Genomic DNA, 17,085 nt, shown 5'->3' on the forward strand with positions numbered 1-17,085 from the left:
GGGAACCTTTTCATATGGAATTAGCAAATTAGATAACATGCCAATTCAATCCATTTGCTTGTCCATGTTGACAATCAAATTCAGCTATTTAACACCTTGAGAATATGTGTTTGCTCAAATATATGGTAAGAGAATATATGATTAGAGGAGGCTACACCATCTATATCGATTGATACAAATAGGTGGAAACTTACAGTATTTCCTCAGTCCACTGATCTACATCTTTAACACTTCAAGTCTTAAAAATGTTTTATCCTCTGACATTTTATGTACTGTAGATGTTTTGGTTAAAAAAAAAAACAGACAGCTGCCTATGTGAGAACTATCCAACATTTGAAAGATTAAATAAACTAATTCTTAAACAGAAAGCTGTCCTCATTTGAATACCGTTGAGGTGTTTAGCACTCAAGGGTTTTGGTGCTACTTGTGTTGGCACGACCTGAAGTTTATGTATGACTCTTCTCTTGCACTACAGTTACATTACGCTACATTTACCATTTATCATTAACTATTAACTTTTACATATGGCTACTGTGACGGTCAATCAACAAAAGGTTCTTAATTTGCGTTGCTAGCTAACAGCAGGCTGCTCTGCACCGTGCTCTAGTGGTTAGACTAACCATTAAAGCCGTCTCAGCCCAAGGAATTATTTCAGAAGCAGTACAGCCACCCTCAAGATCCTCCTTAGGTTAACACTGCCTGCTTTGTCAGCTTTGATAGCACTTTTAGCAATGTTAGCTGCTAGCCACCAGCTAAGCTAACATGTTGAGAGCTGTGTGGAGGCAATCCCTCTGCTCCTCTGCATTCAGTATAAAGATCCTTTAAAGGACAAAGAGAGGATGTGCTGTGTTCTAGCTATACTGATTGCATTAACCTTGGTTTGTTTTCCTGTCAGGTCTTTATCCAACTTTGATTAGAAGGCAGACATGTTGATTAAGGGGGATGCCCAAAAAGCTGTTATTTTTATTTATTTTATTTAATCGTTTATTTGGCAGGGACAATGCACAGTAATGAACACTTAAAACATTCAAATGTGTCAAGTGTAACAGTGCCAGATTTAGCTTTGAGCTCATTTCCATCCGCAGTCCCTCACATAAAACACTTAAGAAGTTTACCAGTTTATCAGTTTGCCATGATGAACCTGGGGGCTGTGTTTTCTGGAACCTTGTGTTCCTGGTAGGGTCTCCCATGGCAAATTTGTCTCAGGCAAGGGGCCAGACTAAGATTGGTTCAAAAGACCTCATGAAAGACGACACATGAAGTGAGGATACCCGGTCCGGAGGAAGCCCGGGGTCCCCTTCTGGAGCCAGGCCCAGAAGGAGGACTCGTCGGCGAGCGTCTGGTGGCCGGGCTTGCCACGGAGCCCGGCCGGGCACAGCCCGAAAAGGCAACGTGGGCAGCACCTCCACTTTTCCGTCTCGCGGGCCCACCACCTACGGGAAACAGCGATGGGGTCGGGTGCGCTGCCAGAAGGGTGGCAGTGAAAGCAGAGGGTCTCGACGGACCAGACCCGGGCGACAGAAGCTGGCTTTGGAGACGTGGAACGTCACCTCTCTGGGCGGGAAGGAGCCGGAGCTTGTGCGGGAGGTGGAGCATTACCAGTTGGATCTGGTTGGGCTCACTTCTACGCACAGCGTCGGCTCTGTAACCTTACTTCTGGATAGGGGTTGGGCTCTATTCTTCACCGGAGTTGCCCAGGGTGTGAGGCGCCGGGCGGGTGTGGGGATACTCACAAGCCCCCGGTTGGGTGCTTCTTTGTTGGAGTCCACCCCAGTGGACGAGAGGGTCCCTACGCTTGCGGGTTATGGGGGGGAAAACTCTGACTGTTGTGTGTGCTTATACACCAAACAGCAGTTCAGAGTATACGGCCTTCTTGGAGACCTTGGAAAGAGTCCTGTATGGGGCTCCTGAAGGGGACTCTTTAATCTTGCTGGGAGACTTCAACGCACATGTGGGCAATGATGGAGACACTTGGAGGGGCGTGATTGGGAGGAACGGCCCCCCTGATCTGAACCGGAGTGGTGGTTTGTTACTGGACTTCTATGCTAGTCATGGATTGGCCATAACAAACACCATGTTCGAACATAAGGATGCTCATAAGTGTACGTGGTACCAGAGCACCCTAGGCAGAAGGTCCATGATCGATGTCGTAATAGTATCATCGGACCTGATGCCGTATGTTTTGGACACTCGGGTAAAGAGAGGGGCGGAGTTGTCAACTGATCACCATCTGGTGGTGAGTTGGGTCGAGTGGCGGGGGAAGCCTCTGGACAGACCTGGTAAGCCCAAACGTGTAGTTCGGGTGAACTGGGAACGTCTGGAGGACGCCCAAGTTCAGGAGGCCTTCAACTCACACCTCCGGCGGAGCTTTTCGGGCATTCCTGTGGAGGTTGGGGAAAACGATGACGCAATGACGCAGCACCAGTCGGACTCTGGGCGGTGTGAAAAGAGCTGGAGCTAAACCGAAGAACCGGTTCTGAACCTGAAAAGCTCGGGGGATGACGGGGGATCAACACCAATCTCCCGGGGGGAGGTCACTGAGGTCGTCAAACAACTCCAAAGTGGCAAAGCCCCGGGGGTGGATGAGATCCGCCCAGAAATGCTGAAGGCTCTGGGTGTTGAGGGACTGTCATGGTTGACACGTCTCATCAACGTTGCGTGGAAGTCGGAAACAGTACCGAAGGAGCGGCAGCCCGGGGTGGTGGTTCCCCTTTTCAAAAAGGGGGATCAGAGGGTGTGTGCCAATTACAGAGGCATCACACGACAGCCTCCCCGGGAAAGTTTACTCTAAGGTACTCGAAAGTAGGGTCAGGCCGATTGTCGAACCTCAGATTGAGGAGGAACAATGCGGATTCCGTCCTGATCGTGGAAAGACGGATCAGCTTTTTACTCTCACAAGGATCCTGGAGGGGGCCTGGGAGTATGCTTATCCGGTCTACATCTGTTTTGTAGACTTGGAGAAGGCGTATGACCGGGTTCCCAGGGTGTTACTGTGGGAGGTGCTGCAGGAGTATGGGGTGAGGGGGTCTCTACTCAGGGCCATCCAATCTCTGTACTCCCAAAGTGAGAGCTGTGTCCGGGTCCTCGGCACTAAGTCCGGTGAGGGTTGGCCTCCGCCAGGTCTGCGCTTTATCACCATCCTGTTTGTAATATACATGGATGGGATTTCGAGGCGTAGTCGTGGGGGGGGGGGGGTCTGCAGTTCGGTGGACTAAGGATTACACCACTGCTTTTTGCAGATGATGTGGTTCTAATGGCTTCATCGGTCTGTGACCTTCAGCACTCACTGGATCGGTTCACAACCGAGTGTGAAGCGGCTGGGATGAGGATCAGCACCTCCAAATCTGAGGCCATGGTTCTCAGCAGGAAACCGATGGACTGTCCACTCCAAGTAGGGAATGAGTCCTTACCCCAAGTGAAGGAGTTCAAGTATCTCGGGGTTTTGTTCTCGAGTGAGGGAAAAATGGAGCGTGAGATGGGCCGGAGAATCGGAGCAGCGGGAGCGGTACTGCAGTCGCTTTACCGCACCGTTGTGACGAAAAGAGAGCTGAGCCAGAAGGCAAAGCTCTCTGTCTACCGGTCCATTTTCGTTCCTACCCTCACCTATGGTCATGAAGGACCGGTCATGACCGAAAGAACGAGATCGCGGATACAAGCGGCCGAGATGGGTTTTCTCCGCAGGGTGGCTGGCGTCTCCCTTAGGGATAAGGTGAGAAGTTCGGTCATACGGGAGGGACTCGGAGTTGAACCGCTCCTCCTTCGCGTCGAAAGGAGCCAGTTGAGGTGGTTTGGGCACCTAGTGAGGATGCCACCTGGGCGCCTCCCTAATAAGGTGTTCCAGGCTCGTCCAGCTGGGAAGAGACCAAGGGGTAGACCTAGGACCAGGTGGAGGGATTATATATCTTCGTTGGCCTGGGAGCGCCTTGGGATCCCCCAGTCAGAGCTGGTTGATGTGGCCAGGAAAAGGAACGTTTGGGGCTCTCTGCTGGAACTGCTACCCCCGCGACCCGACCACGGATAAGCGGGAGAAGATGGAGATGGACATTTTACAAATATAGTAAAAACAAAATACATGATATGCAAAAGGTGCAAAAGAGCAAGAGCAGCATACACAAGTATTTATGACATGGTAATACAATATAGCAGCAACGACATATACAAGAGCTACCTACAGTGCAAGAGGAGGTACCCCTGTATTAAAGTGCATTTAGCGGTGATTACAACACTGACACATTTTCACCTTTTTAAAGCAGATATGGGGAACTGGTTGGCACAAAGTCAAATATATAGCAACATTGAGGTTTCCGGACACTTTCAGTAGCCAATATTTACTCTCTTTTAGTTTTGGGTCTCTCCACTGACTCCTTTGTATCCGCTGGTTCCTAACTTTGATTTTGTACCATTGTGCTGGTCAAGTAGCATACAGTTGATTGAGGTCCTTTTTTTCTAAAAACATTTGCATTCTATGATTGAAAATAACCCTAATGAGATCACAGATAAGTGATAGTTCAGAAAAACTAAATCTGAAAGACGCTAAATTGCTCTGCAGAGCTGAGCGAAGCAGCAGAGTCGAGAGATAATTCCCGAAGATTCATCATAACAAGTTACCTGTTTCACTAAACTTATTCATGTACTTAATTATTAATAGAGAAATATTGTTTGCAGCAGGTTTTAAAACGAAAATGTTCTAACATGTTTTTAGTTTCTGTTGCTTTATGCAGTATAGACATAAAAATGAATTCTGCTTCACTTGGTTAGAAATCACACAATGTTGAAAAGGAAGCCAGATAAATGAACCTGTCTTCAACGCGGCACAGGGTTAAATTATGAACTGCAGTTTGAAATTATACTTGTTCATCTTCCAAGGAAAGAAATAACCAGATATGAGAGTAGTACATGATTTGCTTGAAGTAAATTGAAAAGGGTAATAAAAAAGGCTCTCCTTTGTCCTGCAGGTACAAATTCAGAGCTGGAAATATGAATAAAGCCCACTGTGACAGAGTGAGACAGTGAAGTCACCTTTTTTGAACACTGTCTGGGCTTTGAAGTACACTGAAAAGAACAGGATCTAATAAATCTAACCGAGTGTTAAGTCATATAACCATAAGAAATTAATCCTGTGACCATTTTTCCACTCTTTACTTTGTAGTAAGCAAACAAAAAGTAGCACATATTCATAATACTCTTATCCTGACCAGTATTGAACATGTGATGTTACACATATCAGATTAAAAATCCAGTGACCACATCTGGGAATTTAGTAGAGCTTGTGTGCAGCTTCAAAGCCAGATAGAAGAGACAGGGATCTCACAGCTTTGTGAAGAGAAGGGGAAAAATGTCTATGTGAACTGACTTCACAAAAAAATGTGCATGACTCATGCTTAAACATCTCACTTCATTAGCTGTGTTTACCTCCAGGTCCCAGGCAGACAGACTCTCAACCAGAGATGGGGTCGTTACTAAAAAAAAGTAATATATTACACATTACATATTACTTTTTAAAAAAGTAATATATTACACTACTTCGTTACTCTCTAGATAACTCGTTACTTTACTCGTTACTTTACTCGCAGGGCCGGCCCGCCCCTACAGGCAGATCACGCAGACTGCGGCGCACCTACAGTGTAAGCGCGCCACAGTTTTGCCTCTGCGAGACTCCACTTGCACCCCCAATTACTATTGCATTAAGGAAGACATAACACAAGTCTTTCTTTTTATATGCTCTAAAATAGGCTACCAGCCTACCACAACAAGCTAACAGTCTGTGAAACGTCAAGACACTAATTAATGAAACCAGTTCAAGACGCATTATTCTTATCATTCTTTATGAGCGCAGTAACGGTAAGGTATCTAATGACTTATTTATTTAGTATTCCATAACTTAGTAACAGAGATGGTCAAACTAAAGTGGTAGAGACATGGCAGAATTCCTACAATGAAGCGGGGCATTGAACTGTTCACCCGTGAGAGGGCGATCAACAAAAGAGAGCGAGCGGCCCCATTGAGGGAGTTTACCAAGCCCCCAGAAAGTGCGCCGGACTCAGATGAAAATATTCGTGCTGGCCAAACGGCGGTACTACACTTCCGTTTGGTTGCCAGGCCCGGAAACACTTTTTCCCATTGACTTACATGGGGAAAGAGTGGTCTGTAACTCATTGGATAATTTTTTTTAAACTAAATAAACTACCCAGTATGAACACTTGTATAGCCCTTATTAAAAACATTCGTTCCTCAAGTTGTAAACATTTGCTAATAACGTTATTCTGAGAGTTATTTCCCTCTGCATTATGAACGCGCATCTAACCCACGGGACCGCGCCGCCCGGCACGTTCATGTTACGTGTCCCGACCAATCAGAGCACACTGTGCTCACAGGGAGGGTCGGGCTGGAGCTATTGGAGCTACAACGAGCCGTTAAAGGCAGAGAGTAAAATTCAGTGAATACACGTAGTTTACAGAGATGCTGTATGAGAAACCAATGTGAGTTGCGTTTATCTTTACCCATGGATGCACAATAAGAACGGATCCATATCGTCTTACTACCATCCCACGGAGCTGTAATAATGGATATATTGCACATGTTTGCTGTAATTCATTATCATACTACATGGGCTGTATGATTAAATCTTGTACCGTAAATGTTGTATTAAATAAAGTTAATATTACCGACATTATTAACGTCCCTGTAGCTTCGTATTGCACTAAGAAGTTTATTGCACTGTATATCAATATATATATACAGTGCAATAATAATTTCATGCTAAATGAAGCTCTGTTGGATATCACTAGATCCTGTTACAGCGTAATATAAGTACATAACGATTGATGTGTACATTAGCATCATTACTAGCTAGCCGCTAGCTGCTAACTGCCGCCTCGTTCATATCAAATCCATGATAACAACAATACATTACCATGCTGTCATGAACGCACGGTGCTGTTACGTGTACGCAAATTGACGTGCTTGATGTGAACGAGCATTTTGGTTAAAGTTGCGCATGCTCTATGAGCGCACATACGGGTACTTCTCAGGCATGCTGGGTAATCTGTGACGTTTCACTCTCTCAAAAGGTGGGCCATTTTATCATCATGCGCTAATGAGCAGCTCTCATAGGAATGAATGAGGCCCCGCCTCCCACGCTGTATCCAGTTCTTATTATACATCCATGAAGTTTACAGATGAAAAGACTCAGCCATGTTTATGCAGCACTGCTGCACGTGGAGATGTGGTCTCGCAAGTCGCGCAGATTACATAGGCCTACATGTATATAAACCGATATAAACCTGCGGCGGAAACCCCTCTTGTCTGTCAGTGAGTGTGATTATTTTATAAAAGTAACGAAGTAACGCGTGTCGGGGCAATGTTAGTAACTGTAGTGTGATTACTGAATTATAAAAGTAACGCGTTACACTACTCCGTGTACTCCGTGTAACGCGTTACTTTGTAACGCGTTACACCCTACTCTGCTCTCAACAACAGGAGGAAACTTTCTCCACTCACCAGCAGATCCATACTCGGGTGGAGAATAACAAATAGGTCATTGTTAAGCACCACATTCCCACAGCCAAAACTAACACTTACTTACCGAGTAGTCAGAGAATGAGCAGAGGGATTCTAGATATCCTCATGTTATTTCTTACAATGCGGGGAAACATATTTAGTGATGCAACCAAATTGAAACATGTTTGAACATTTGGTCATTGTCACACATTTCCTGTGCTGGGAGGGAACAAAACAAGCGACCCTGCTCTGGTGGCCTTGGTTTGTCTCCAAAGCCCCCGTGGTGTGTTGAGTTTGAGATCGTAGCATCCATCACACAAGATCCTCGGCAGTGGAGGGAGTGATCTCTCACACCTGCTGAGACTCAATCTGGAGGCTGGAGGATATCTCCATTATGCCTGCAGCATACTGCAGCACTCCAGCTACAATGAGAATGCATTTTATGGCACTGAGAAATAGCACTGAGGAAATTGTCAACAGTAGCATTGTAATAAACTATACATATCCCAATATCTACAGTATATCTTCAACCCCCAAAAGGACCATTTGTATTTCAATTACAGCCTATGTTATGCTAAATTCTTAAAGAAAGCTTAGTTTTTCTTGCATGCTTCCACAGTAAAAACAAGAATCTAAAGAGAAAAGTCTTGAGGAGTAGATATAAATACTTCAGTAAAAAAAATTACACATGTCAAACTATATCAAGGATTCGAACAAACGTTCACTCAACAGAACAATCTCATTTGTCCAGCTATATTCTCACTACTTCAAAACAAGCATTTTCGCTAAAAAAAGGCTATTTTAAGTTGCAATATATGACATTAAAAGAGGCCATATATACTAATTTTCAGGTTCATATTTGTATTTAGTGACTCTGCTGTGACATTTCTCCATGCTTTAATGTTCAAAAAGCTCTTTATTGTTCTCATACTGGCTGTGCTGCAGCACCTCTTTTCACCCTCTGTCTGAAACCAGAGCCCAGTCTGCTCTGATTGGTTAGCTGACCGGCTCTGTTGTGATTGGTCAACCGCTTAGAGATGTCCCGCCCCTTAGCCTGTCAAGTACAATGTGTTGGAGTGCTAACCGCAAAATGCAAATAACAGAAATGCGAGTATAGTGATGTCATTATGTTATGTTAGTAAACAAAGGAGTCCAATGGAGGCGTTTTGGGGGGGGAGTGTGTGGGAGAGAAACTCCCTCTGGAGGGAACACAGGGATTTTAGCATTTGCAGACCATTTACATGCCCAAAAACCTATAACACCCGACAGGAAACTGAAAACCGCAATAAGCATAATAGGGCCTCTTTAATTTATCATTATGAAATAAATGCTAATTGCACAATGTATTTTCTGAAGAATAATGACAGCATCTGCGTATAGAAACCATGTCTCAACATCCCTTTTAGCTTATAGCTTAACATATACACTGCATCACTGCATACCAGAGAAAAAGACAAAACTCAACAAAAGAGCTTAGAGTAGCTATCCCCATGTAGCCTATGCTAACTGTGGAAACTACCCACAAAAGAGCCCTGTTGATGGAGGAGGCTAAGAATGGAGTGGGAATAGGGAATAGGGGTAATGCTAAGAATACAGAGCATAAAGAGACTATAGAATAGCTACAAAAGACTGCTGAAGCTCTCCCTCTCTGCTTCATGTCTCTTTGTACTCCATACATTATTCAATTTTCACCAGGGATAAAGCAGCTTGTCCAAGGCCACTCTGGTGTTTGCTATAATGTATAATGTACTTTGAAGCGTATGTGTCCATGTTAATGGGGGAATGAGTGGGAGAGGAATTTGTTAATTGTTCTCATGTCTGCTATCATGATTTAGTTAGGAACAATACTTGAACACACTATCTACATTATAATTGATTCAGACCAATCATAAACACCTTACATTATATTGACTCCCCTGCTGTTCATACCAGAGAGCATACACCAGGCAAGTCACCAATAAATGAGCTCTCAAAAGTAACATTTATAGACTGAAATACACCATTTGAGTGGGTTCTTTTAGTCAGGAAATACTTATGTTTCTCAGCTCCCCCCTCCAAAGAACAGCCTGTCTTCTCTCTTCCTCCTCCTCCCTTGCCACCTCCCTCCCAGCTGTACAATTCATGTGGCATTGTATTTATTGTGCAAACACACAGTGACGGAGACCATGTTAGGTAAGAACAGGCTTTGTCGTCAAACACCTTAGGCCTGACAGGGGAGATCTTAATCCATGTACACTGCTGAAAACAAGAAGGCAGGAGCAGAGCCAGGATCCATTGAGTTACTGTACTATGAATATGACCATTCAACAGCACAGACCTTATAATAAAGATAACTTTATCACAGGTTCTAAGTGGGAAAATAATTTATATATTAAGAAAGGTGGGATTCAGTGGTGGAAATTGTGCTGATATGGGGATAACCACAGTTACAGATACGCAGCTGGCTCTAGGAACATCAACATGTTATTTGTGAGGGGCAGGAACACAGCCAGTGGCAGGTGTGTCCCTCCGCCACATCTAGCTCTGTTTAACCCTGTAGTGGTAAGATCAGAGCCATGTAGTTTTATTTCAGTGGTTACTTGGCAACAGTGATTATACAGACTATGGAGCCTTATCACCACACTAGACTCCTTGTTAAGCCATATGTTGAATGCGTCTACCTTTAATAAGACTTAGCATAACATTTATATATTCTGTCTATTACACTTCAACCAGTTGGTGGTAGATTTGTTTCAATAATGTTACAGAAGTCCTAACAAGGCTTTCATCAGATAATGTATCTAAATGTACTCGAAGAAAATAGTCCAGAGCACATGAAAGGCAAACCACTACCGTAAATAGAACCCTGTGGATGATTGAGCACAAAATCTTCCAATCACAGCGGTAAGTGGGGTGGTTGTTGATGACGATTTTGCGCTTGGCCAATAGAAACCACGTACTGGGTGTTGACCTCTGTGAGCCGTATCACCACTTCCTTCATGTCCGTGGCGGAGGACTACTATAAAAACAAATCAGCCTAAGTTTTAAAGGGCAGAGTTGTAAAAACTCCCAGGCTGTGGGGAGCTAGCTTGCAAGCCTGTGAATCGGAATTCAACTATACCCCACAGGAGCAAAAACGCCTGGAGCATTATAAACACACAACGACGGCAACATCTTTTTGTATCTCCTTTTAAAAAACTCGACGCTGTTTAACATTTGCTGGGGAGGACTCTGGCTGCTTAAAGAAGGACCTGCTTTACATTTCCATGTAAGTAAATATTACCTTAAATTAACGTCGGTATATCATTCATGTTGTCGTAAATAAAAGTGGTTGTATTGTATTTTGTTAATAAACGACTAATTATCAAACTGTCACTCAAGGGTGGTGTTGTTGAACATTGCCTTTTTATATTTGAATGTTCAGGCTGTAGCCTGTCTATGGCTGTAGCATTAGCTGATTCAAATGCTACTTGACGTTAGCTTGCTATCGATCAACAGCGTCGTCATTCCAGTTTAAAACCAATTTGCTGTGACCCAACTATCAGCTGTCTGTCTTTGGCTTGCTGCAGGTTAACACTGATAACCAGCCGGTCGAGCTAAACATTAACAGTATCCTATCTGGCTTTCAAGATAGCTAGCAAGCTACATTCTGTTCACACCCTCCATTGAGCTGGCCAGCTAATGCTGCTTGTTCGGTTATTGCTCAGTCTGTAGGGCTTTGGAACCGAAGGGTCGCCAGTTTCGAGTCCCGATCAGACCGAATATACAGAGAGTGGACTTGTAGCTGGATAGGTGCCAGTTCCCCCTTACCCTTGAGCAAGGCAACGAACCCCCAGCTGCTCCCTGGCGCCGGAATACTGTCAGCCCTTTCCCTCTTCATCAGTGCATGTATATAGGTCCTGTTTGTGAATGTGTGGGTGTATTTCGTGCCTATAAGTGTAATTGTATACTATCACTAGGGTGCAAAACTGAATTTCCCCATGGGGATTAATACAAGTTGATCATTATCAGATCCGAACGTGATGAGAGACACTAGAACTTGTATGTATTGTCACTGTCGTCATGCTATTAACCGAGTGCCCTTTGTTTTGTTGTAGAAAGGGCTTTAAAGCCGTGGATAGACTTTGAATGTTGATTATGTAACAGCCATTTTCGTCACAAGCTTGTGCGTGCCCCTCTTCCCACTGTAGCTTATAGTCTGTGTAGGGGAAAGCATTATAATAGCCTGGGTAGGTTAATGAAATATTTGATCCCTTATAAACTAAGGGGAAGGAGTTTTGTCTGAACATGTCTGTGTTAAAATCAGACAATCTAAAATCATTCTGACTTGACACCTTCCACCAGAACCTCCTCCCTCTGCAGAGGTCAACCCTGCTTGCGTATTTCTGTCACAGCAGACCGCTGGGGAACACACACTGCTGACACGGTCTCTGAGTCAGTGGCTTGTTTATTTATAGCTGTTGATATTGTACAGCTGAGATGCAGCACTGTTGTATGTAGGGGTGAAAGGTGACTATAGATTACTAGGAGCTTCCGCAGAGGAAATGTCCTTGATCACAATTGTGTTTTATTTGGGTTATTTTTGCTTATACTATAAACCATTTTTTCTCTTTTTCAGGATCCTAAACCAATCCCTGGAAGGATATTCATTTCGGCATCAAGCACTCAATCAGATTATTTTCATTAAACCTATCGCTGCTGTGGAAGTTTTTGCAACTCTTGAAAAAAGCAACTCTGTGACTGAAAAAGAATCACCCTTGCCATTGAAGCAGCTATGCAGCTTGAAATTCAAGTAGCACTCAACTTTATTATTTCCTATTTATACAACAAACTCCCTCGACGACGTGTGAATATCTTCGGCGAAGAGCTTGAAAGGCAGCTGAAGAACAAATATGAAGGCCACTGGTATCCAGATAAGCCATACAAAGGTTCAGGGTTCAGGTGCATCCATGTAGGGGAGAAGGTGGACCCTGTTGTGGAGCAGGCAGCCAAAGAGAGCGGGCTGGATATCGAAGATGTCCGGAATAATCTCCCTCAGGACCTTAGTGTGTGGATCGACCCATTTGAGGTTTCCTATCAGATTGGGGAGAAGGGACCGGTCAAGGTGCTTTATGTGGATGATAACAATGAGAATGGGTCAGAGCTGGACAAGGAGATCAAGAACAGCTTTAATCCTGAGGCCCAGGTCTTCATGCCAATCAGCGACCCCGTCGGGGCTTCCTCAGAGTCCAGCTCCCCCTCCCCTCCTTTCGGGCAGTCGGCTGCTGTCAGCCCCTCCTTCATGCCACGCTCCACCCAGCCCTTAACCTTCACCACTGCCACCTTTGCTGCCACCAAATTTGGCTCCACCAAGATGAAGAGCAACGGCCGCGGCAACAACACTAACAGTGGCAGTAGCAGCAAAGTGGCCCGCACTTCCCCTACCAATAACTTGGGTCTGAATGTCAACACCCTACTCAAGCAGAAAGCCATCTCCACCTCCATGCACTCACTGTACGGGCTGGGCCTGGGTCAGCAGCAACAGAAGGCCTCTGCTCTTTCCCCTAACGCCAAGGAGTTTGTGTTCCCCAACCTCCAGGGCCCAGCCAGCCCCGGAGCTGTGTTCCCCGGGGAGGTTTCCCCGGGTCTCGGCCCCCTGCAGTACAGCAATGCCTTTGATGTGTTTGCGGCCTACGGAAGCCTCAACGACAAGTCCCTTATGGATGGCCTCAACTTCAGTCTGAGCAACATGCAGTATTCTAACCAGCAATTCCAGCCAGTCATGGCTAACTAAACTCATCATCCAGATGTTATTTATGAATGATGGTGGCTCAAAGAGAAGGAAAAACAAAAACGCACACTTAGTATCTGGACTTTCAAGGATATAGTGTCTAGTCAGTCAAGCGCATGTGCCCAAGGGTGTTTTTACTGTGCCCCCTTGAGTTTGTTTCTACTAAAAGCTTGTTGTACAAACACATCCAAGCTTGGTTACTTCAATTCAACATGCATACTTGTTTTTCTTTTTCCTTTTTGCCAACCAAGCACAAATCTTTTTTACCATATTGAGAAAATACTCCTTTAAAAAAAAAAAAAAGTTTAAAAAATACAAGCTTCAAGTTTTGGCCTCTTACAGTATTTTACAGGTGGTAAGACAAGGCTGGTTTTTATGAATTGGCACTACTAAGTGGGGTTACTTGGTCTTTTTCTAATTGTATAATTTAATTTAGTACAGAGTTTGTAAGATATCAGAGTATATATTGTTTCTATGACATGGTGTTGCATTTATATCTTTTTACTACTCCAGTGATCTGTGATGGCTGCAGCAGCTTTTCCTTTTTTGAAAGATAATTGTTAAAGAAATCCATCTTGAAAAAAAAATACATCAAATGTTCTAAAGATTGTGTACAGAGTATTCCTTAGTGATGGAATTCAAGTGTAGGAATATTTGCTTTTTCTGAAAGATGAATTGTATTTTCTGTTAAGAGGTTAAAAAGATTTTGCTATACAATGGACAAAATGTAATCGTATGAATATTAATTTTGTACCTACATTGTGCAATACTTGATAAAAATACGGTATAACAAAGTATTTTGGGTCAGTGTCTTACATGTCAAGAGGGACTGAAATAGTTTATATTGTTAAGTTTGTATTAAATGCTTAAAAATGATATGCTTGTCTTTATTTTTTTTTAATTTCATATTTGCACCCTGGTCTTTTTAATAAAATAAACTACAGTTGAACATTGTCTGTGGAAATCTGTCTTATTTATTGCTTAACACCACGGTAACTTCTATTGTCTTCATATTTAACCACTATCAGACTGCCATTGGTCAGATGATCGTGTTGATAGTCACATGCCATGAGTTGTCAGTCATGAGGGCAACCTCGGGTTCAAAATGAAGATTTGACTGTGCACTCTAAACCTGGAGCATATTACTGTAATCTTTGGATGTGTTGGGGTTTAAAGGTGGAGGTTGGTGTCTCAGCACGTGACACGAGAACAGGTGAGATATTTACGATCAGTCACACACTGTAGCGGTATGAAACATCGCATTTAATTGAGCCTTTCTTTGTTTATTTCACGGTGTATATTAGGTGGTATGTTTACAGGCTGGAAATAAATACAGTAGTGTCATAATTACCAACCTGATCTCACCAGAATGCGTGACTCCACCACGACTCCTTAACACCGCATTGCGTGGTGGAGTCACGAACTTTGCTACATTTACGTGTCTGCACCACGCAAACAACCCCAATGTAAAGTGATGTGAATGAGGCTCCTTTGTCGTGGTGCACACACGCATTTCTACAACGTCCAGCAGTGAGTTTGTATTCTATAAAACGTTTTTAAAATCTACTTTATAGCTTGTAACTCACGGGAGGCTTCTTTTATTAGGGCCTGAGCACGAAGTGCAAAGACCTATTGAAATCGTCAGAATTTTTATTATTTTACCGGTTCTGCACTTTCGACCTGTTTTTGAGGGGGTTACGACACTATTCATGTAGCGACATTTGGCAACGCCGGCAGGACGGGTGAAAATGTTAACATTCTGGATTCGATGGGTGAAACATTTCCAACTTGCTCTCTAGCGCCACCTGTGTAAATTCAGTTTTTCGAAACATTTACAAAGTCGCAGCGTAAGTCTGACAGACCTGCAATTTTGCACACTTATCCGGGTGCAGCAGCTCTACATATTATCTCAAAATCCCCATGAAATCCCGAAGCTCCGCCTACTTTGATTTTTTAAATTAGCATAATGTGAAAAACAGTGAAATATTAACTGAAATTCCAATTTCTTGATTTTCCACACCAAACTTATTTCACAGCATCAGTGGAGGGTCGGACACATTACCGTAGAAAATGAGCACGAGGTGTGGAAAAATGTGGCCGACATCAATCAAAACGTATTAGCAAAAAGGTGTGGCTTACACATAAATGCTCACAATTCATCCAAAATGTATCCAAATATCACAGATTTCGGTGGATAGCTTCAGTGTGTTTTGGGGAATAGGCAGAACAAACAATGTTCATTTCGGACAATAGGGGGCGCCAAAAACACAACTAATTGATATCTCAAGAACCGATGTTGTCATAGAAATACTGGCAGGGTGAGTATAAACTGAGATTTAAAGGGTCGCAACCAATGAAAAATGTGGGCGTGTCCTATTAAGTTTTTTCTCGAAATCGAAGGGTTAAAAAATGTACCGAGCCATAAGTAGGGGAAAAAATGAGTTACAGCCTTTAAATTCGGAATGCATGTCACAGCCCACAACCTTTTCCAGACTGTAGAAACAAATCGTACGTTTTAGCAAATATGGCTCAGTAGCGCCCCCTATTGTGCGGTAGTCAAATATAGTTTCTTCAAACTACCCGAAACTTGGCACAGAGATTCCTCATGGAAATGCGGACATATTTCAATATGGCTTCCATTATCCCCGCCCCCTATTAAGTCGGCCATTTTGAAATATGTCCATTTTAAGCGCATTTTCGCATACTTCTCCTAGGAAAATGATCGGAAAAATTCCAAACCATGACAAGATCAGCCCATATCCAATGTGATGCTAAATTGCGAATGAATAATCGACTGCTCAAACGGGGAGCTCGTAAGCTAACGGAAAATGTACCAATGTTGACGATTTAAATGCCACAAAATCGCTGAAATGACTTTCGGACGCAAAACTTGGAACACACGTCACAACCCACGTCTTTTTCCAGACTGTACAAAAAAAACGTACATTTTTGTACACCAGCTCAGTAGCGCCCCCTATTGTGCGATAGTCACATATAGTTTCTCCAAACTACCCCAATCTTGCCACAGACATTACTGATGGAATTGCGGACATATTTCAAAATAGCTTCCATTAGCCCCGCCCCCCAGAAAGTCGGCCATTTTGAAAAATCGGCGTTATTCATGCATTTTCAGCGCATTTTCGCAAACACCTCCTCGGGAAAAGATCGGAAAAATTCCAGTCCAGGACAAGTTAAGCCCATATCCAATATCATGTTAAATTGCGAATACAATAGTTGCTAGCTCAATCGGGGTGAATGTAAGCTAACAGAGAATGTACCATTTTTGACGATTTACATGTCTCAAATGACTCCAAACTACTCGCATATTTTTCCAGATATTCACGAAACGCTGTATACACATTGCTATTATGATGGCACACACATTTACCAGCAACAGCTCTGCTTATTAATTTCTCACATGAACCATAAACACCCAATACATATAAAAGTCCTAAACAATGTATGGTGAAATGTTTTCCATCTTTGTTTTTCTATCTACGACTACAAACAGTCTTTCCACTACAAGCAGAACAGTAACACATCTTTCTATGCAATACAATAGAACACATAATTTAAACCAGCAGGATGTAAACAGAGCAGAACAGCCGGTCTGATTTAGTGTCATGTGATTATCCTGTAATGAGTAACATACACGGTGTTGATCGACTATATAAACAGTTCATTTATTGTCTCGATACATGTGTTGTGAAAGACATTTGAATCAATTTGATACGTCAATATTAAATGTACCTTTATTTTGAAAAACTTTATTGTGAAGGACAAACCGGATGTCACATTTCCGGTATTGCCGGTTTAGGGAGAGACTTAATTCAGGT

General features: G+C 43.4%; 1 protein-coding gene across 1 annotated transcript; it reads left to right on the forward strand.

Moving 5' to 3' along the window:
* The first annotated feature begins 10,491 nt into the window (after positions 1-10,491).
* Positions 10,492-14,203, forward strand: tob1b (transducer of ERBB2, 1b). The gene is made up of 2 exons (XM_034227581.1): positions 10,492-10,747; positions 12,098-14,203. The coding sequence occupies exon 2, from the start codon at positions 12,254-12,256 to the stop codon at positions 13,250-13,252; it is 999 nt and encodes a 332-aa protein (XP_034083472.1). The 5' UTR covers positions 10,492-10,747; positions 12,098-12,253; the 3' UTR covers positions 13,253-14,203.
* The last annotated feature ends 2,882 nt before the right edge of the window (positions 14,204-17,085 follow it).

This window comes from Gymnodraco acuticeps, unplaced genomic scaffold (assembly GCF_902827175.1).
Source record: "Gymnodraco acuticeps unplaced genomic scaffold, fGymAcu1.1, whole genome shotgun sequence".
Classification (NCBI taxonomy): domain Eukaryota; kingdom Metazoa; phylum Chordata; class Actinopteri; order Perciformes; family Bathydraconidae; genus Gymnodraco; species Gymnodraco acuticeps.